The sequence below is a fragment of the Pleurodeles waltl genome, chromosome 8 (genome assembly GCF_031143425.1).
Source record: "Pleurodeles waltl isolate 20211129_DDA chromosome 8, aPleWal1.hap1.20221129, whole genome shotgun sequence".
NCBI classification, from domain to species: Eukaryota; Metazoa; Chordata; class Amphibia; order Caudata; family Salamandridae; genus Pleurodeles; species Pleurodeles waltl.
In genome coordinates, this window is record NC_090447.1 from 17,803,635 (window position 1) to 17,826,401 (window position 22,767).

Below are 22,767 nucleotides of genomic sequence, written 5' to 3' on the forward strand. Positions count from 1 at the left end.
ACAAAATGGATTCCACAAAATGTTCTTAATAGTTACAAATACAAGATGTCTTCTGCTAATGCTTAATCTAATCGCTGCTAAACTACAACAACTCCACTGTGTGTTACGCCACTATACACTATTGCACTCTGTGCCTCTCCACTCTACAACACTCTGCTCTATGCCAGTCCACTCTCTGCTATTACACTGTATGCAACTCCGCTCTATGCCTCTTCAATGTACAACACTCCACTGTCTCTCACTCCACCATATGCTACTCCAGTATATGCTATTCCACTCTACACCATTCCACTGTATACTACTCACCTCCATGCTATTCCATTGTATGGCACGCTACTGTATGCTACTCCACTCTACCAGTATACACCACTTCACTGTATGCCATTGCACTATACACTACTCCATTATATGATATTCCAGTCTATGCCACTCTACTGTACATCACTACACTCTACAGTGCTCCATTACATGCTACTCCACTCTGTGCCACTCCAGTGTACACAACTCCACTTTACACCACTCCATTCTATGCTAGTTCATTGGACACCACTCCACTTTATGCCACTCCTCTGTATACTATTCCACTCTACTCCGCTCCACTGTACATCACTCTAGTCTATACCACACCACTGTATGTCACTCCACTCTATGCTATTCTACTCTCTGCTACTCCACTCTCCGCTAATCTACTCAATGCCACTCCACTGTACTCCATTCTGATATTCCACTGGCCACTAATCCACTCTACACTATTACACACTGTATGTAACTTCGATCTTGTATGGTATTCCACTCTACCGCACACCCCTGAACACTGCGCCACTGTATGCTATTACATTCTACCCCACTCCAGAATGTGCCACTCCAGTCTACACCACTTCACTGTATGCCACTCCACTGTGCTCTACTGCACTACACACTATTAGACGTTATGCCAGTCCACTGTAAGCTACTACACCATGCCCTATTACACTCTACAACACTCCTGCCTATACTTCTCCACTCTATGCTATTTCACTTCATGCCACTCCACTGTACAGGACTCCATCCTATGCCACTCCAGTGAATTCTCCTCATGTCTACATAACTGCACTCTACAAAGCTGTATTACATTCCATGCCACTCTAGTAGGTTCCACCCCACTCTATCCCTGGACACTCCACTGTCCAAAATTTGCACTCCACTCTATGTTGTGCGCTCTTTTGTATAACACTCTACTCCACTCAGTGACAGGTTCCAACACTGTGCGGGCCAGCAGCAGATCTTTCCACTCTACTGTCAGAGATGCCAGTCCAATTTATAACAGTTTTGTCTACTCTGTGCTATGCCATTTCGATGTATGCCATCCCACACTACGATAATCCACTGTACCCTTACTCCACATCACTCGGCTCGATGGTGTTCCACTCAATGCCACTTCACCCTTCTATTTTCCACTGTACAGCATTCCAGTGTATGCTATGTCACTGTATGCTACTCTACTCTACTATAATCCACTCTACACCACTACAGTGTACATCACTCCACTCTATGCCGCTTCATTGTATGACACTCTCCTTCATTACATATAGCCCCACCCCATATAAGTCTACCACACTTCATGGAACTATACAACATTCTACTCTACCTTATCCCCATATACTCCACTGTACAACTCTATACTCCACACTGTGTCCATTTACACCAATGTATTGCACCCTATTTCACTATAGACTACTATTCTATAAAACAGCAATCCTCTCTGCTGTACGTGACCCCACGCCAATGTATACCAGTTTACTACCTATGCTATGCCAGTACACTCCACTCCATGCTTCTCTACAACACACCAATACACCGTATTATACTTCACTCCACAGTAGGTTACACCACTCACCTTAACACTACTCCACCATATAAGACTTTACCTCACTCTACGCTACTATACAACAATTCACTCTACACAGCTCCACTGTTGTACTCTAGGCAACTCCACTCTAAAATACTCTGCTTGATTGTATGCAACTCTTTGACACTTTATTCCTGTCTATACCTCTTCACTCCACTGTACAACTCTGGACTGTACTGTATGCCACTGTACAACACTCTACTCCACTCTACAATAATCTAGTCTGCTATACAACACTTTAATTGCATCTTTGTATATCACTGCATCCCGCTTTAATCCACAATTCTATGACACAGTATTCCATTCTACTCCATTATGCGCCAGTCCACTCTATACCACTCTGTCACTGTTCTCTATAACAGTTCAAGCCTATCCACAATAGCACACTCTACAGCACCATACTGTATACCAATCCATTCTACAAACTCAACTATCCTGTATGCCACACTACTCTACTGTAGTCTACATCATTTTTGAGTACTGTACTTCATCCCACTATACTGTATTGTACAACAAGGTACTCAAATTTATGACACTTTACTCAACTGTGTGCTACGTTCCTCCGCTCTGCTGCCTGGCACTATAGTCTGAAATGCCACTCCATTCTATCACACTTTACTCAACTCTGCACTACTTTACTCTGGTGTACACAACTCTACTCTACTACACTCTACTACACGTTATCCCACTCTGCGCCAATGCACTGTACTCTGCTCTATGGCACTCCACTATCCATCACTCTACAACACTATACCACACTCTATGCCATTCTGAGTCACTCTACTCCACTCTATGCCACTCTACCATACTCCATTCTATTGAAGTAGACTTTGCAACACTCTCTTCCGCTGTACTATACAACACTCCTCATAACAACTCTCCACTTGCAACAATGGACTCTATGACTTGAAACACATTTTTAATAAACACATTAAAAAACACTGAAATCCAATGAAAAAAGAGTAAGTTAAAACTTAGTTATAGTTAGGAACACATATTTTCCCTATACAAAGCACATTTAAAATGCACAAACTTGAAACGTTTTAGTTATAACTTTCATTTACGGTTTATCCACTGCCTTCAAATATTATTAGCAGCGGACTTCGTTACATACTCTTTTCAGCTTGCTAACCAGGCAAAAATAACCATAAATCGCCACTCCACCATGCACTGTGATGTGACAAATACTGTCATTTAAGACCAACCACAAGGTAATCCCTCATTCCGAGCTCATGTGCAAAGCACAGGTTCAGCAAACTATTGAATAATGACAATCCTCTCCTACGGCCATGCTTGGAAGGATCCAGGAGCCTTAGGATGCCTTTCTAATAAAGTAATTCTGTGGGTCTGCAGCAGCCCTGGCAGATTCCCAACAGCTACTGAAATCTTGTTGATGCATCGTCCCTCCTTGTGGCACCACAGCAAGAGCTTGGGCCAATCTTAACCTGCTGTTGCTGCCTTGGAATCACTGAGATGTGAAAATATGCATATTATTACTCTATTGACCTTTATCCATTGTTGGGAAGATTTCCTGCAATATTGTCCTCTTGAAGTTTACTGTCCTGACCTATTTTTCCACTGTTCATAAGATGCAAATGAGTCTTAAAGTTGTGTGCTATTTTAGTGTACTAACCTGAACCATGAATCACGGATTGTGGAGATTTTCCACTTTCTTCCTCATGAGGCAGATACTTCCTCCAACAGCAGAGGAAAGTGATCTTTGTTCATGTTACTTTTTGGATTCTGATGATCTGGGGTTTTGATATCAAATCTGCATAGGTTCCTTAGCTAAGGATTGCTAAGGGTCTCTGGTCCCAGGAATTTCGCAGCCAGGTTGCTGCTATCAGAGAAGGTATCATGTGCTACTTAGTTGGTGCGGCAGAGTATTTTGGGTTGACTGTTGATCCACATATAGCCTGGTAGTGAGCTACATCCAAAAACATAGACCACATTGTAGAAGACTTGTCGTAAGAGTCCCCTGAAAACCAAACCGCAGATGTTAGCACAAGAAAATAAGAGAGAGGATACCACATGACAGGTGCACCAGAGAGTTCAGATTGTATGGCCACAACATGCCAAAATTGACCACCATTATGCCAGGGCCAACCTCAAAGTAGGAGGGTTGACCATTGCACCATAGAGTCCCTACAATATCCCAGGAATTACCACCATTGCACCACAGTCTGCATTATACCAGGCATGGACACAGCACATCAGTCCACACATGTGTGCATGCACGTTTGCACCAGTATGTATTCAAATACAAACCAAGATCTTTTGCAAGATTTATAACTCTGGCTACATCTCCTGTGCATTACTCATAGTCCACTACTCCCACTCCTGTCTCCTAAATCTTACTACTTCACAAGCTGTGGCTCTGTGATTGACAGCAAAGAGCATTTAACACAGCCAGTAACAATCCAGTTTGCATATGGTGCTCACATCCCTATCAGCAATGCACACACAGCGTTGCTCACTCTAAAATACTGAACCTTGGCATGAATGTCAGTTTGCCTTGATCCACTAATCATGAATCTATAATCCTCATTCAGTGTGCGGTATTACACATTTTATAGCAATGTTGTCTCAATTCTTGCAGGATCCACAGCTTGGAGAAGCACAGGCCTTTACCTCTACCCTCTGCAGAATGCAACCATTTTATTTCCACCAGCTGCCATCAGAGCAGACCTGCAGGTAAGACACCTATTATAATGGAATGAAATGTTTTCACATTTTTATCTGTTCCGTTATATCTATCAAGAATATATTTTGTCATAAATGGGGTTAAAAAAATTATGAACAATGAGGAATTTTGTGGCTAGGTTACATCACTGCTGTAAACATATTGCATTGAGATGAGGGCCCAAGATTTATTTAGCTGCATAAAGCCCAGCAGAGTTACCATACTGTGTGCCCTGCTTCGTGCACCCCATTAAAGTCTATTCATGTGCAAAAATTAACATTAACTGAACATTCTTGCTAAAGATTTGCTTCCACTCTAGTATAATATGTATGTGGTCTGCTGCATCCCCATTCATGTCAATTCATTCACACAGGAAGCATGCTCCCTTCCCACAAAATAACAAAGCCTCCTCACCCAAAATACACTTACATGGAGCTAACAGTATATCTGTGGTCTGCGGTACCTCAACTTATTTTAGTTCATACACGAGGGAAGTACGTCCCATTTCCACAAAATAATGGACATTCTTCTCCAAAGACACACTTCAACACTTCTATAGTATGTGTTGTCTTCTGTATCCACAATCATGTCAGTGGATGCACGCTCTACTGCCACACAATGACTGAACCTCCTCACCAAAGATGTGCCTCCCCGCTATGTGTGGTCTTCTGTATCACCATTATTGCACATTGGAAGCACACTCCATTCCCATACAATATCTCAGACTCCTTGCTAAAGTAAGTGTGTGGTCCGCTGTACCCCTACGCTTGTCAGTTCATACACAAGGGACACATACCCCATTTCCATACAATAAAACATCCTCCTTGCTAAATGTCTTCTTCCAAGCTATTATAGCATGCATGCAGTATGCTTTAACTCTGCTCATGGCAATTCATGCACAGGGGAAGTACACCTCATTCCCATTCAATAATTTAACATCCTCACCAAAGATGTGCTTCCACACTTCTATAATATGTGTGTGGCTTGCTGTACTCCCATTTATACACAAGGGGAGAAACACCTCATTCCCACAATATAACAGACTTATCTCTCCAAACTTGCTCTGTCATGCTCTCTGTACCATATGTGTGGTCTGCTGGAGCCCCACTCATGTTAACTGATGAAATTATATCCACATGATATTCTTCAGCAATGGCAGCATTTCCTTGTAGAGTCAATCCATGCGACCATGCTCTGTGTGGCCCGCTGTTGGCCACTTTTGTTGATTGATGTCATTTGTAACCATGCCCCATTCCCACATGCTGATTCCACCTCCTTACCTCCAGGTGCAGATTGGATGTCATTCAGATGACCTAAGCAATAAGGAGGAGCTCTTTCGCCCACCAGTAGTAATCAAGATCTACAAGGTTAAGAGTGAGGAGATGACCATCTCTAACCTGTGGGGCGGCCTCATCTATATCCTGGTGCCTACCGGATGCCAGCTTGGGCCTGTGCAAATCACCATACGAGGGGCTGTGTGTGCACCTTTCTATAAACATGGTGGGTAGACTGTGCTTTTAAAACTGAGGGGTGTTGAATAAAAGATATAGGGGGTCATTACAACCTCGGCGGTCTTTTCACAAGACCGCCGAGGGACCGCCGTGCTGAAGACCACCAGTGGTGGCAGTTTTCCGCTCGGTGTATCATGACTGTTGGGAGCTCTACGTTTTTCGACGGAGAGCCGCCAACAGCCTTGGTGACAGGCGGCGGGGAAGTGGAGGTTGCTCCACCTCCACCGCCACACCAACAGAACACCGCCCAGCGAATCACGTCCTGTGATTCTGTGCGGCGGTGTTCTGTTGGCGGTGTGGTGTCGGCGGAGCTGCCCCATGGCTCCCGTCCCCTCCCAGAGGATCAACGGAACAGGTAAGTCGATCGTCCGTTAGGGGAGGGGGGGGTTGTGTGTTGTGTGCGTGCATGGGGGTGTGCGTGGGTGTATGTAGAGGGGGTGTGTGAGTGCGTGTATGCTTGCGGGGTGGTGCGTGTTTTGGGAATGAGTGTGTGTATGTCTGTAGGTATGTCTGTATGGATGTGCACGTGTATGTTTGAATGTGGGTGTGCGTGTCTGACTGTGTGTGTGGCTGTTGGCATGTATGTCGGTGTGTGCGTGTATGTGTGTTGGTGGTGCCTGCGTGCGTGTCGGGTGTGTATGTGTCAGGTAATGTCGGGGGTCGGGGTGGGGAGGGGGGTCCTGCCACCCTTGGTGGGTTTGCAGGGGTGGTGGGGGGTGTAGGAGAGGGAGTCGGGGTGGGGGTAGGGTGTGGGGGAGACCCTTGTCAATGCCAGGGAAGGAATTCCCTGGCACTGATAGTGCTTACCGCCATGGATTTCATGGCGGTTCCTACCGCTGGAAATCCACGGCAGTAAGCCGGGTCAAAATACCGGCGGCGGTATTGTCACAGCCGCCGGGCTGGAGACCCAGGTCTCCATCCCAGCGGTCGTCTCTACCCTGGCGGGCGATACGGAGAAGCGGCGGATGACCATGGCGGTAACTGCCATGGTCATAATTCCCCAAAAAAGACCGCCAGCCCGTTGGCAGTCTTACCGCCGCTTTAACACCGTCCGCCAGGGTTGTAATGACCCCCATAGTTTTTGTTCTCAGTCTATTATTCAATAATTAATTAATGGTACATGGTTACTTTATAAGTTTCCAGAAATGTATGGAAAAAAGTGATATCCTACATGCAAAGGAATCAATGTGAGCAAATTGAAGTATTTCTCAGTTGTTTTCCTTTGCATAACTTCTTTACTTCTTTGGACATGTGATTGTTCTGTTTTAATTGAAAATTCTTCCCACAAGCCTGTCATCCCACTCAGGAGTAAAAGTGGGAGGGGAGATCACCTTGTGTAGAGTGCCTGGTGTTTATGTTCAATCCAGGTTTACAAGTGCCATTATCTTTGATTCTGCTGCAGGTGAAACCACTGAGTCTGCATGGCGTAACACAGTCCGGAACTACTCTGCCCCTTTGGCAGAGTTTGCCACGGAGAACATCATCCTCACCGTCCCTGCAGCGAACGCCCGCCTTGTGGAGAATCCCGGTGCCCTGATGTCCACGTGGGACCACATGATGACAGCGGTTGCAGAACTGGCTTCCATCTCTTTCCACTTCTCAAGACCAGAGAGAATTGTTGCTGGTGTACAAATATCGAATGGCAAGTATTGCAGCCTGGCACTTACTGACAGACGGCACCAATGGTAGGGTAAGGTAATGCCACACAAGAGGGCCAGTTTAGTGTTCACTCACAGTGCACATTGACTACTTGATTGAGCACATTCTTTGTTTTTCCTGCAGACCCTAACATTCTCTGATTCAAAGTTGATTTGGTAAATAATTATTAGAAAGGCAGTATTACAGATTCATGTGATTTAAGTTGAAAAGGGAACTGAACTAAAAAGCTCACGAAAGCAGGTATTCATTCCAGCTCCGGATATCAGGTATTCATTCCAGGTCACAAGATCAGGCATTAATTTCTCCTCAACAGAGTAGGAGGATTCACTAGTTTGGGAGGTTTGCAAGACTAAATTCATTTGGAAAATGAACAATTCCTTGAAACTAAAGAATACAGTAATATCTACAATTCTCATGATAACTATCTTTAGGGAAATAAAAATTAGTATTTGGCCTTGTAGCTTGGATTAAGTATTCACACAGATCTTCTCCTTCATACAGCACACAAGTCTCTTAGTTTCATATACACATCTACTCTTTAAGTTTCACAAACTGAGTTACCATCCTTATTTTTCCGGTCTCTTGTATTTTGTGCAGAGCCTTACATCTAGCCCCATGGCCCCTGGTTCTCAGCACCCTCTGAACCTACCACTCTCTGTAACATCTTTAAATATGTAATAAGTATTCCACTATCAAATAGGTTGCCCCACAAATGGACGTCAAAACTTCGAGGTGCTGGGATATTGCCCACAGGACATAATCAGTCCAAAGGCCCTGAGAAGCAACCCTAAATAAACAGCTTCCTCTACTTCTGGTGGACATTTAGTGAATTATGTCTATGTCTGTGCTACACAGAGCTTTGGAGAATTTCTCCTTATGCTAACAATTGAAAGCCCTAAGAGTTTATGGGACAGATGTGTCACTGATGTTCATTCTTTAGGTTTCATTAGATCATTCAAGAGTCTAAGCTGTAATGCAATCAGACATATAGGCTCTCATTATGACTATGGTCTTTTTTAGCAAGAACGCCAAAGCCGCGGGTGCCATTCACGAGTACTGCTAGATTTTTGCCACACTTTCTGGCAGAAGTCGTGCTGGCGGGCGGAGGTGCTCTGGCAGTTCCCCCACCGGCCCCACCCTGACAGTAGAACTCCACCAAACGTATTATGGGCAATAATTTGGCCTGCCGGTGTCCTGCTGGCGGGGCGCTGGTGGCGGTGAAAGTGCCCCTTCCCGTTCCCTGCCAGGTGACTTTCTCCCCAGACCAGGTAAGGAGAAAATCTGACAGGGGAGGGGGGCGGTGGGGTGGGGGGTGTTGTGTGTGCGTGTGTGAGTGTGTGGTGTCTGCATGTGTGTATAAATGTGTGTATGCATGTGTGTATGCGACTGTGAGTGTTGTGGTGAATGCATGTTTATCTGCATGTGAGTATGCATGTTTGGATGGTTGTGAGTATGGGTGGTTGAAGGCGTGTATGAGTGCAGAGGTGAATGCGTGTATGTAAGTGTAGGTGAATGGATGTGTGCGTGTGGGGGTCTGTGTCCATGTATGAGGGAATGGTGGGATGGGAGGTGGAGAGCGCTGGGTCTGGAGGGGGGTTGGGGGTGCTGTGGCTAGAGGGGGGTGGGGGTGGTGGGGCACTTTGGCTGGATGGGGAGGGCGTCTAGTGCTTGCTGGGGGGGGGAGTTGTCTACCAGTAACAGGGAAGAAATTCCCTATCACCGGTAGCCTTTCCACCATGGTTTTCGTGGTGGTGCTACTGCCGTGGAAACCATGGTGGGAAGACAGCTCCTAATACTGCCGGCAGTCTTCTGTGGACCGCCGGGTCAGAGATGCTCATCTCCGGCCCAGCAACTCCAACCGCCTTGGCGGTATGAGTGGAGATGTGTCGGTCTGCACCACCAGCCTGTTGACCGTCAAAAGACCGCCAGGGTCATAATGAGGGCCATAGTTTGAAACTTTGTTCATGTGAGCATCAGATTGGCACATCTTCTTGACGTGTAAAAAGGCCAGTGTCATGCTTCCCATTCTATCATATTGGGAACTTAGGGCCAGATGTAGGTAACGTTTTGTATGGCGCAAACTGCGAAATTTGCAGTTTGCACCATTCAAAACGTGCATCGCGATGCACATTCCCATTTTGTGAGTCGGTACCGACTCGCAAAATGGGAATGCGACTCGCATATAGGAAGAGGTGTTCCCCTTCCTATTTGCGATTAAAGATTTCTTCTTAGTGACAGAGTTTGCCTTCTGAAAAAACTCCTTTTTGTCTGGGTTCTGGTCCCAGGTTTCTAGCAAACCTAGTGCTTTAATGCAGTTATTTAAGTGATGACCCCAGGTGCTTTTATCATTGTGTCGCTGTTGCTCCTCAATTTCCATCCAACATAGGTAGTTTAGTGTACCAGTCTCAGCTGCACGCAACCTCCAGCATAGTTTAATGAAGGCACATCTACTCTGAAATTCATAGTTTTTCAGACCCAATTCTAAACGAACCTGAGCTGGAGATGCTGGTCGTGGGATCCGAAAAACTGTTTTGTAGGCCTTCGTGAGTGTATGAAGGGCAGCTCAGTTTTTGTTTTAGAACTTTAAAACCATTGGTCAATGAGAGGGCTTTTGCTTGAGCGACAGCAAGCTGCGGCTTGAAAGTCAAGAGGCAGTCCATAGTGAATCCCAAGTACTTATATGTGGGTGCAACCTCCACCCGGGCTCCGTTTATGAACCATGAAGCCGATTTAAACTGCCTGTCAACCAGGCGGACAGCCTTAGTTTTGCTCAAATTCAATTCTAGGCCTTGCATTGTTATGTATGTATAAAATGCACCTATGCTATGCTGTAGCCCAACAGGTGTTTGGCTGAGTAGAACTATGTCGTCTGCGTACTGTAGCCATGCAATTCCTTTCTTGGACAATACTGGCGGGTGGTTATTTACGGGAGCTAGAGCCTCGGCTAGGTCTGCAAGATATAAGTTGAACAGCGTGGGAGCCAATACACACCCTTGTTTAAGTCCTTTTGCTGTTAATATTCTGTTGGTGAGGTGGCTGCCCTCTTCAATTTTTACTTGCACCCAAGTACCTGTGTACAGGTCCATCATTGTGCTAAGAAGGCTGCATGGTAAGCCCCACCCTTTCAGTTTCTCCCATAGGCGGGTTCTTGGTACGCAATCAAAAGCTGCCTTTAGATCAATAAAGCATGCAAGTAGCCTTTTTTTCTTAAGCCTGGCTTTGTTTCCCAGCAGGGTGAGGGTTGCCAGGTTGGTGGAAGCACCCATACCAGCTCTGAAACCTGTCTGGCATTGTGGAATTAACTGTCTGTCATGAATCCATTCTGCTAGTTGTTACAGTAGGCAGGATGCGTATAGTTTTGCTTCCACGTCTATCAATGCTATTAGCCTGTAGTTTGAGGGATTTGTGGGGTTACCTGCTTTGTATATACGGTGAATAATACTGCCTTTCCATGCATATGGGAGACCCGTAGTGCCCCGGAGGTCGTTAAAAAGCAGTGCCAAATAATACACCCAGAATGAAGGGTCTCCTCTAAACATGACATTTGGAAATAACGTTCTGGCCAACCGCCTCTTCCATTTTTAGTTTCTTGATAAGGCTTGTCAGCATTTCTATGTCAGTGGTCATTAGTGCATGCTTTCCTTCATTTCCGTTTAGAGTTCAGTCTGTTTGCGTTGTCACTCTGAAGCCAAAATTAATCTTGCTTAAGTCATTGCCTATCTGTGAGGCCTCCTCCTTCACATGGTACTCTGGGGGTGGGAACATTGTCTGTACGTGGGCTTCCCATGTGGCTGCATCGATACCTGCATTTGTGTGTCAATTTTGTCCCTTAGTTAGTCCTTTTATTAGTTACCAGAACTTTTTGTTATTTTTCTGTTTGTTGGACATGAGCAGCTTGGTCCACAGATCCTCGTGATAACTCTGTTTTGCCATCCAGCAGTTTTTCTTATAATTGGCTCTTAATTCAGAAAGCCTTGTGTCATCAGATTTCCTCCCCCAGTGTACGTCCTTTAGGATTTTTTTTGATTCTCTAGAGACTTGATTTTTCAGATTGCGCAATGTCCTGTTGAACCATGACTTTTCTTCTTTGCAACTCTTGACTTTGTTTTTTGACTCTATGACCGAAATTGGGAGACGTTTTTTGATGAAAAATGTAATTATTAAAGAATCACACAAGTGCAGCTGAGCGATCACTCGTTCTCCTTGGGGGTGGTATTCTAGTTCCTGGGTTCTTAGTGATTCTTTGAGCTCTTTATTTGTGCCTGCACTGCGGTACACTTCTTCCATTACTTTGTCGAGGCCCGGCCCCTTCCATTTTAGTTTTTTTGTATCATAAGTCACTGGGGCTGAAATTATGATATTGGCAGTGGGGAGCCAATTCCATTCATTCCGGATCTTAATAAGTTGTGGAAAGTGGTCACTCTCTGTGCGTTGTTGGATCCTATATGCTGAAACCAGTGGCAGTGCGGTTTCGTTTATTAATGTAAAGTCGATGTTAGATTTTTTTGTGCCACTTGAAAAGGTTACTTGTGCGGATGAGGTGTCCTCAGGGAGAGACGTCAGGCAGCGCAAACCCAGGATTTCAAGCTTTGTATATGTGCATGTTCCGTTAGGGTGTTTTGTGCTGCCTTTTCTCAAATCAAGTTTGAAATCGCCAGACAAAATGAGGATTGCGTCCTTATTTTGTTTCTGCAGCATTTTTAGAATACTGGTCAATGTTTCCACTGTTTTGGATTTTGTTAAGGTGCACGTATACGTTGATCAATAGTAAAGTTCTGTTGTTGCCTGATGGCACCCGATGATCCAATTTTATTGATAGCAGCCAGTCAATTCCCAGGTCGATCTGTTGGATCACCCAGTTGATTTTTGTGGAGCAATACATTGAGAGGCCCCCCTCGGGTTGTCCATGTTTTTGAGGTTGTTTTGCAGAGACGTCTATCCCAGAATAACCCGAAATTTATATCAGCTCCATGAACAATGTTTCCTGCAACATGATGATTTCAAACTGCTGAAGGAAATTCAGAGCCGCCCTGTCGGTAACGAGATTTTTTAAACCGTGAGTTTTCTAGGAGCAAATATGGATATATTCTGGGTTTTCGTCAGGACCATTTTTAATTGTTGTCATTTAAATTTTGCCTTCCAGCCTGTTTGACTGTTGAGGGAGTGCCAATGAAGATCTGTTGGTGCATGCCAGGATGGAACGTGCTTTGGTGCTTTACAATTGTAATGTGGTCCCAACTGCTTAGGGAGGTTTCTACTCCCACCGCCCCTTTTAAGATTGAGCAGCCCTTCTTTTGTTGTGATACCAGAAGGTTAGGATATCTGGGCGGTTCAAATTTTTTCAGGACGATGCCCCATGCGCTAAACTTATCTTGATGAGCTAGAATTTGGTCAATAATGGCGGACGTGGCCCAGGACGTCAGAGTTGCCTCTTTATCTTTATTGTTTGGATGTGTAGTGAACTCCACCATTATCAATTCTGTCGTTGAAATGTGAGCCAGGGGCAAAATTGCATTTATTAACTTCAGTATGGTGCCTCTATTTAGAATGTCAAAAGCCCCCTTCGAATTATAGCAAGGAATGAAAAGTAATTTATTTTCCTCTGAGGCCGTATTGTCCTGCGTTATCTGGTGTCCTGGGATTCTTTTTTGTGCTGCGCTGTTTGTGCAAACATCTGACCAAGGACCATTTTTCTAATCTTCTTTCCAAATGCTGTTTGTATGTACAATCTTCAATCTGTGATTGTTTGCTTTAGCCTCTATGACCCAAAATAAACTTCTTTGAGCTGAAGTTTATATGCACGACCGATCTCTGTAGAATAGGTTCTTCCTCAGGCTCACCCAAGAATGCGGTGCATCCAGTTCTCAGTATGACCACCTGTTGCTCTGTTGTTGACATGGTGTAGACCAGGCTTTTCCAATGACTAGCTCATGGGCTACTGGTAGGTCTCGAGCAGCCTATAAGTAGCTCCCTTATGTGCAGACTGGCCTGCTAAAACCTTTGGTTGGTTGAATTCATATAAGTATACTAAAATTAAAAGCAGTGCATTGGAGATGAAAACATGTGCATTCTCAGAACTCATTAGCTGATGTTTGATTTTCCAAAATATATTTAAAGATTATATATCAATGATAAATCATGTGTCATTAGAGTGAAATATTAATAATATTACCTTGGTGCCAAAGGCATTACAACTGTGACTGTTATGGATTACCCATGTAGAAATATTGCACATTGACAGCCCCAACCTCCACCTGGTCAGGTGAAAAAACCCTTCTGCCTGATTCGACTATTTATTCCACATTATTTACCTGCTTTGTTACAAGTCTGTCTGCCAAACCTCAATGCAGCCCTACAGTCTGTGTGATTTTACTGTGTTTACTTTGAGGGTGGTCAGTCATTAGGTTAGTCACATTTGTTACAATGTGTGCACCCTCCACCACCGTGTGTGTGTTCAGCTACAGCTACTGTATCAAAGAGATCACACTGAGCCCAATAAGCCCAAACATGCCTTATACTGTTAAAGCAGGAGAAAGTGATGGGAAGGTGGGACTGCAGGTATCATCTCTCACTTCTGACAGCAAAATCTGGTCTCTCTGCAGACTCTTAAAAAAACACAGCAACCTCAGACTATTGTACAAGCTTAAAAGAAGCTGTTGTTCATGCACAGTGTTTGTGTGGCCTTTGATTCCCCTGTCTTCTCATTGCAGGGTGGATGCACTCTGGCTATCCTGTTATGTGTCATTTGCAATCAGTAAAAGACCTCATAGACCTGGAGCACATTAAAAGTGTTGGAACATGGGGTCCCCTCCATGAGTTGGGGCACAATCAGCAATGCTGGGGCTGGAATATCACACCTAATGCTACAGAGGCCACTTGCAATCTCTGGTCTGTCTACGTGAGTGAAAAGGTGTTGGGGATCCCAAGGAGCAAAGCTCACGAGTCCCTTCAGCCAGAAATCCGAAAGGAAGCCATCACGAAGTACATCAAGAACGGTGCCAAGCTGGAGGACTGGACTGTCTGGACGGCTCTGGAGACATATCTGCAGGTGAGCTTTGGGGAGAAATAAGAGGCATAGTATGGTGACAGTAGTCTGTTGGCATGCCTGTAAAGTGCAGAATTAACATAGTTATATATCATCAAGTCTTCTTCTTGGTGAACTTATACATTCATAACATTCCTCACACTGCCACCTCAACCATAGTTCATCATCTAAAAAAGGTTACTTTAATCAGTGACTTGTGCCAAATATGATCTTCGATCCTAAACACACAGACACAGTTCTTCCCCTCAGAAATTGAACAGATCACTCAGGGAATGAACTAAACATGGAACCTATTCAACATTTTATCAGAAGAGATAGTATAGAATGACCCAATTGTCTCAGATCAGTATTGTGAAAATGTGATGCCCTTCTTTATGAATAATATTCTTAAGATCTGAGTAGTGATATCAGATAATATGAAATTACCATCTTTTACTTGGGTAGATTCTTCTCAGATCCTATCTTTACTATATTTTGCAATTTTAAGACCAGAACAACCTAGTAGAGCTGCTGTCCTACTAGGAGCCACAAACATCTTAACTAGGTATTGTACAGCCAACAGAGTAAAGGTTCACTTTTCCGTGCTTGACCTGAAGATGACTCTGTTACTGAAAAAAATATAAGCGAACCCAATGGATCCAGCAATTTACAGACCTGTCTTTAATCCCCACTCCCATTCTTAGTAAGATTATAGAAGGGTTCTTTTCATGACAAATGCAAGAAATCCTACAATATAGCATGGCATGATAGATTGCTCATGCTCATACAAGAGAGACGGAGGAAAACTATTCATCTACGATCCTTCCTAGATGTGTGTCACTAAGAAATTAGTAATTGAGAACTGCGACTGTGCTTCTGGTCCCTTCCTGTTCATTGACTGTATAGTGTTGACTTGCGTGATACAGATGCACCCTTTGATTGATTGCAAGCGTTCTGCTGCATATTTATCAATTTCACAATAGACTATTACCTTATGCTGTTATGGAGTCCTGGCCTCATGTCCAAACCAAATAAGTCCTGTCATCTCCTATTTGAGGATGCAGTCGCCAGTAAGACACCCATGCTTACTATAGATGCCACCTCTGGTAACAACCCTGAGATTACATTTTAAATGTTACTGAAGGAACCTACATCTATCAAGACCATTATGGGTTCTATTGTTAAAGAGACAGCGTCCACAGCAACCAAACAGAGGTCAATAAGAGCAGATCCTGCATGCTTCTGAATGAGATTGGATTCTATTGACAGCAACAGACCACCTGGACCAATGTCAGAAGGCCTGAACCTAGGCCAAGACTTCCTGGAGAATTTTATAGAATCAACAAGTCCCATTTCACTACCAGATATTCAAGCAGAAGAGAGGGATAGCATCCAAACTCATTCTCTAATACCATTGGAATGAGGGAAAGATACCCACTCACATCTTCCCCATTCTTCCTAGCACTCAAACCTATGGTGACAGCCATTAGACATAATATGAACATGCAGGGAGCAAAGAGTCAATACAACAGCAGGATGTTCTAAACATTTATCTTATGCCGATGATATTTTGCTTACCCCGGGAAATTCTGGGTCATCACTACTCTCCCTGATTCTCAAATTTTCCTTATTTTCAGATATGAAATAAATTGGGAAAATAATGATTTCCTACTCCTATCCAGAGGTACAATGAAAGTGACAGTAGAAGCCTAGGACTTTTGTTGCTTATCATGAAAGCTAAAATGCTCCCAGTGAATAAGGGCATAGATGGAATGGTGACAGACAACATGAAACCTCTTATAACCGAGAATGACTATGCCAAGTTGCCTTCACTGTAATTATTCCTAGTGGGTTGAGTCCAAGTAATTAAACTTGTAGAGGCAGCAAAGCATAACTGTCTGTTGAGCGTGAACAAGGGAATAAGAGTGTTTGTACAGGACATGAGGCCCAGACTCAAAATCCCTAAGTTGCATTCTGCCATCCCATCCAGACACCTCTGATTACCTGACTTGTGTGTATTCCATCTATTACATCAGCTAGCAAAATTACTCCAGTGCCCTTGTTTATCGTAATTCTCGGATGTGGGGTAGAATTGAACAGAAATATGTTGAAGACTTGTCATACTATGTCACACGATATACACAAGCTTCCAATAGTTATTTCAACTTATCTTGAACACTCAGGGTCCTGAGGGAGTCATGGGCAGTAGCTCACAGGAAATTAAAGACATGCAAAATTGTAGATGTTGGTGAATCACTCTGGAATAATTCTGATTTAAGTATAGGTGGTACTTCTCTATATTGTGCTGCGTGGTCATCTGATTGGATAAATATAGTTGAGATTCTGGTGGGTGTAGATACACTAAAGTGCTTTGCATGGTGAATTTGGGTTGTTTGTGGTTCAGAAATGGAGGCACAAAGAAATATTGCTCTGCATCAGAAGCAGAACTGCCACTAGTCCTCTCCCACTTCCAGATTCCCCCTATATTGACATCCTTGAATGAGTGGGACAAAGACAGGAGGGTGGTGTTGGATTTATAAAGTATGCTCTTTCCCCATGTACCCTTGACCATCCGCTTGTGACTTCAGACTTTATTGAAAGGTACAGTTGATGGTGGAGCATGTGGAAAAGAACAGTAGGACAGGGCACTGCTATAAGAGACACCCAACGGAGCATTGAGGGAGGAGAGTCTCAAAATCACCTGTTTTATTGTGTTACACTAGTGGTCCTGGATTTCCAACAGACTATACAAAGCCAGACTATATTATATTGGATTATTAGTTGAGAAGGGTAGGAACCCACCTCAAAAATATTCACAATACTTGTCAAGGTGAACCACTAAAATCTTAAAGATACCTGATCTCGACCCCCAGGCAGCTGTGGCACAGAGCAGATAGGCATAACTTGGAGGCAAAGTGTAAAGTACTTATGTAGTACCAAAACAGTAACAAAGTCAAAACACATCACAAGAAAATTTGCAAACCAATTTAGAAAAAAATGGAGAACATTTAATATATAAAATGAAATCAAGATGACAAATATCCAGTCAGTAGAACCAGGGTTAAAACGTTTTGAAGGTAAAAATAGCTCCACAAAGCATTTAGTGCCAACCGTGGTCATCTGGTTGTGCTTGACCGGGGCAAGGGTGAAAGCTAAGGTTAACCTTGATGGAGTGTGGGTTGGATGGAGGGGCCAGGTTTGTTCCGATCAGAGGTTTTACCTTCTGACTTAGTCTCATTAATCGCAGTCAGATCCCTTTGATGGCCACCAATAACATCGCTCATGAATATTGATGAGGTAGGTTGGACTGCGATCCACTATGATTCTAAATCAGGTAACCTGACCTATTTGTACACTTTTCTCAAAAATACGGGTTGCAATTGGCAGCCACTATTTTGTGACCAGTGGTTCCTACAGTTGACTCAGTATTTTGAAATCAGCAGAAGGGGCAGATATTGTTTTAACCACTGCCAGAGCTAACTGAGTCCCCTTCCATACTATTAAAATTGGTGTACTACTACATGCAATCTTTGCGTATGTCAAGGGGTACAGAAAGAGCTGGCAAGTTCTTTAGGACACCAGTGGAAATATCACACAATGTGCCCTGCGAGCGTAACTGGTGTGTGTGTATCCGCTTTGTGCACTTCCAGGGAACTTTAGTATTATAGAGGGGGCCACTTGTGCGGTTCCTTCTGTAATACTGATAGCACTGTAGTGGCAGCAGTATCTCAAGAGGGGATTGTGCGCTTCTGTTTAAAGGTACACCTTAGTGCAATCATGAACAGTGCGGCCAATACATAATATGGCCCCAGAAGGAAAGATATTCACGGTGTTCTGGAAAGGTTCTTGCCCAATGGGGCATTGTTATGTGAGCCATCATTCACGAGTTTATAATGTGCATATGCCAGCTCAAGTTATTCATTAGTCCAAGATCCGAGTGCTATGGCAAGAACAATATATCATTCTAGATGAGGCTGAAGAGGCTTGACAGCTTAATCTCCTGTAAACTTACAGCTGTTGGGCCACGTCACCAAATACCTTCCTATCTGGACGTTCCCTCTTTGCCTCTATGTTTCATGTAGATACTCTCTGTTTCTTTTCACCCCTTTACACATGTTAAATTGACAATTGCCTTTGCATCACCCAACTCTACATAGCTTTCTGCTGCTTTTTATCTAGGTTTAAGTTCTAGAACTACCTCACATACACACAGCACTGAGTGACGAGTTAGGGCATTCAGATTCACACACTGCATTTCTCTTCTCCTCCAGCTGCAAGAAGGCTTTGACTGGGCACCCTTCATCCAGCTCTTCTCTGACTACCAGAAAATCACTAACATCGTAAACGAAAACACCTACAAGATGAACCTCTGGGCAGAATTGTTCTCAAAACAAGTAAAGACAAATTTGGTGCCGTTCTTCAAGATGTGGGGCTGGCCGATCGAAGACAGTACCACCAAAAAACTGTCTTCACTGCCTGAGTGGAAGGAGAACCCAATGAAGAACTTTGTATGAGGGCGGCGATTATGGAAACATGGGCCATCCTCACAATATGCAGCATGTGAACATGGTTTTCTCACATCTTCTTCAAAGCATGAATCATAATCCGCTTGATTGCATAAATTCTGATCATGTGGATATGTAATGTTATATCTGTTTTGTGAAATACCATCTTTATCATGGGTGCTTGAGACAGGAGTGTCCAAGTTAATATCTACTATGTTTGTAACCAGGGCTTCAAAGTGTGGAGGCCACCATATGATAGATGCAGTCTTTGTATGCACAGTGCTAGCTCAATGTAATTCCTTTGTGTGCACTAGTTTGCTTTTTGGGCCAAAAGATATCTCAACAGATCTAGAACAAGCCTCCAAGGTTTACAACTAACACAAGGTTAATATTCCTCTCCACTGAAAACCTGTGTTGCTTGTACAAGACTCAGTGGGCAACACAGAGAAACCTAGTAGAATAACTATTGTTCATGCCCTAAGAATTAGGATTCAAAATCTATAATCACTCTTTAACACCACAAGCCACCCCTCCCCCCCAAACTGGAAAGAAGAGTGACAGTTCAGTATCCATTCTTTTGTGATAATCAAATTAACATTCTTTTTGGGGAAAAAGGCACCAAGAGATATTCCAAGTCTCTTCAAGTACATGACCCAACAGGCTGTCATGATTCCCCCCAGCGGCAGAGGCAACAAATAGTGTATAGTGAGAACATATATCCATAGAGCTGTTCTTGCCTCCTAATGTTGATCATGTTGTGACGTGTACTAGGCGACATCTAATTTATGGTGGGTACAGACATATATACATCTGCACTTCCCTCTTGTGTTGCTCACATCACGAAGTATACTAAGCAGCACATAGTGTACAATAGGTATATCCATACATACAGGTGTTATTCCTGTGACCTGGTCTAGACTGCGTGTAGTATATATCTGGTGCATATATAAAGCTGTTCTTCCTTGTAGGACTTCTCATATATTGATATGGGTTGTACAGTACATATCGTACACGAAGTGTGCCATTGGATTTCTATTTTATTCTTGTGTTTTGGCTATAGTTGAATTTATATTTACTGTGTGGCTAACAATGCATTTAAAGTTTAAGAATTATTTGTCATCCTGCGTTGTCATTTCATAGCTGATGTATTGTTTATGAATGTGTAATATTGCTAAATTCATATTGCCAGGTTTAGAGGGAGGTCCTTTACAGAGGAGACGTAAGACCCTCAGCTAGAGGGACGTACCTTCTTTAGTACATGTTTGGTCCTTAGGTGCAGCTTCATATCTATACCTCCTATCAGAGCTTCATCCTCCCTCCAGCAGTCCCCTCCCCAAGCTTCCACCTAGCAGACATGCAGTATCATTCAATTACATTATCATTCTCGGTCACCATTCCAGATACCAGATGACATGCACAGGGAACTGGGGCACACAAGATGATGTAGATGTTCTATGGGTGCTTAATGGATCTTAACATATAAAATAAATAATTCATTGATTGATTCTCATGGTCATGAGTTGTTCCTTTCTTGAGCTACATTCCCTTTCAGCCTGTGACACGGTTATCCTCCCCTGTGGTTATTCCAAACAGTTTGATGTATTGTTGCCAATGTAACACCTAGCTGGGTATACCAAATGGAAAATCTAATTTACAAATAAAGAGAGCAGTTAGAAAAGGTCAGTGTTTCATCTGAAACTTTAATGGCCATGTTGTTTGAAAATTTTTCTAGGAATGTGAAATTACAGAGAGGTTCTTTGGCTCTCCTCTTCCAGAAGAGCTCTCTTACTCTGGACTCAATGGAGCAAGGGCCTATCTCTTTCACTCAGAGCAGGGCTGTCCCTCCCACTGAAAGAAGCAAGACTCTGCATCAGATCCCTTTCAGGGACTGCAGGGCAGGCAATGTCTACTGGACCTCAATCATGTGAATTGAGATTGTTTGCCGCCGATGTCCCAGGAACGTCATACTGTGACTCTGCAAACAAAATACAGCACACATAGAAAGAGGAAAAAACAGGGAAAAATGACTATATGTCTCCCCGTTGTGTCACTCTTATACCACTCCTGAGGTGGTGTAGGAATCTGACGCATTCCCAGACTTGCAAATCTGGGAATGTGTCTGATTCCTTCGGGTTCCATGGGTGTTGTGTGGGAACACCCCAAACAACACTCATGCAATGCCCCTTTCACGCAGTGTTATGCGTGAAAGGGGTCAATATTTACAGGTCCATGAAAAGCCACAAGAGGTGGCTTTGCATGCCCTTGTAAATATGGGCTGGCACGCTGCGCCACCAGAGCATTAAAAAAAAGGATGATCTGGTGGCTCATTGTGCCGCTAGGGCCTCGTAAATGAGGCCCAAAGTACTTTTGGTCTAGGTTTACTTTTGTGAATTAAGCCCATCATCCGGTTACTGACAGGAACTGCAATACTGTGATTGCATGATTGCTGAAGGCCCTGTTGGACTGCAATTATGCCAGTGTTTACTATGAGTAAAGTTAGATTTTGGGTCTAAACTTAGACTTTTGGTCTACACTTAGACTTTTGCTCTAAGTTTACCTTTGCAAATCAGGCCCGGAGATTCTGGAGGAGAGGTACAGGCACCAGGGCTTTCCAGAATCCGTCTCAGGGAGTCTGCTTTTTCCTGGGTATCCCATAACCACAGTGGATGTGCTGGACTTTGCCTTTTCCTGAACACTCCTTCTGCAGGGCCAGGCAGGCTCCTTCCCACTCTCAGCAGCCAGACCAGCTTCTAGGCTCTCCAGGGCAGGCACACAGCTCTTCTAGCAAGAGATTCAGGCTTCAGGGTATGCTCCTTCACATATGAGAGACTGGCAGACATTAGTCTTGGTTGCACAGCACCCCTATTAATACTCTGCAGAGCCAGGGAGTAGCCAGAAAATTGAAATACCCTCACTTTCAACCAAAGCTCTTATGGCACCAGGCAAGTAAAACGTTATTGCTACCCTTACCAGAAGAGCACTCTTGTCTCTTCTATCCATGCATTTATCCATTCATCCATCCATTCACCCTCTAATATCCACTTTCACCTTTACATTCTGTATTCCATTAATTCTTTCATCCATCATTCCATCATTCAATCTTTCACCATTCCAACTGTCTGTCCATCCATATCCAAACCTATTCATCCATCTCAAACCTGTCCATCAAACCTATTCATCTATTATCTATCCACCTTTTTAATCTTACATCCCTCCATCCACCCTTCACTCTTCCATCCATCCTTTACACATACATTAATCCTTTTGCTCATCATCCACTCTTTCACTTAATCCATCCACCCATTCGCTCCATCCATCCTTACACTCAGTCACCCTTCCACCCATCCATCTATCACTCATCTATCCTTCCATTTACCCTTTCACTCACTCATCCATTCCTCCTTTCTCTCAGCCATCCATCTATCCTTTCACCTATCCATCCATTCACCCGTTCACCCAGCCTGACCATCTGCTGGGGAAAATTCCAGAAGTTTCTT

The 22,767-nt window shown here is 43.8% G+C and overlaps 1 protein-coding gene across 1 annotated transcript in view; it reads left to right on the forward strand.

The window, feature by feature from the left end:
• LOC138249671 (TRPM8 channel-associated factor homolog) overlaps positions 1-20,775 on the forward strand; it is an 81,566-nt gene extending 60,791 nt beyond the window's left edge. Inside the window, exons 4-8 of the mRNA XM_069203632.1 lie at positions 4,488-4,582; positions 5,858-6,071; positions 7,485-7,724; positions 14,452-14,789; positions 19,037-20,775. Coding sequence (XP_069059733.1) covers positions 4,488-4,582; positions 5,858-6,071; positions 7,485-7,724; positions 14,452-14,789; positions 19,037-19,279 — 1,130 coding nt within the window. The 3' untranslated portion in view covers positions 19,280-20,775. The remainder of the gene's footprint in view (positions 1-4,487; positions 4,583-5,857; positions 6,072-7,484; positions 7,725-14,451; positions 14,790-19,036) is intronic.
• Positions 20,776-22,767: the final 1,992 nt, after the last annotated feature.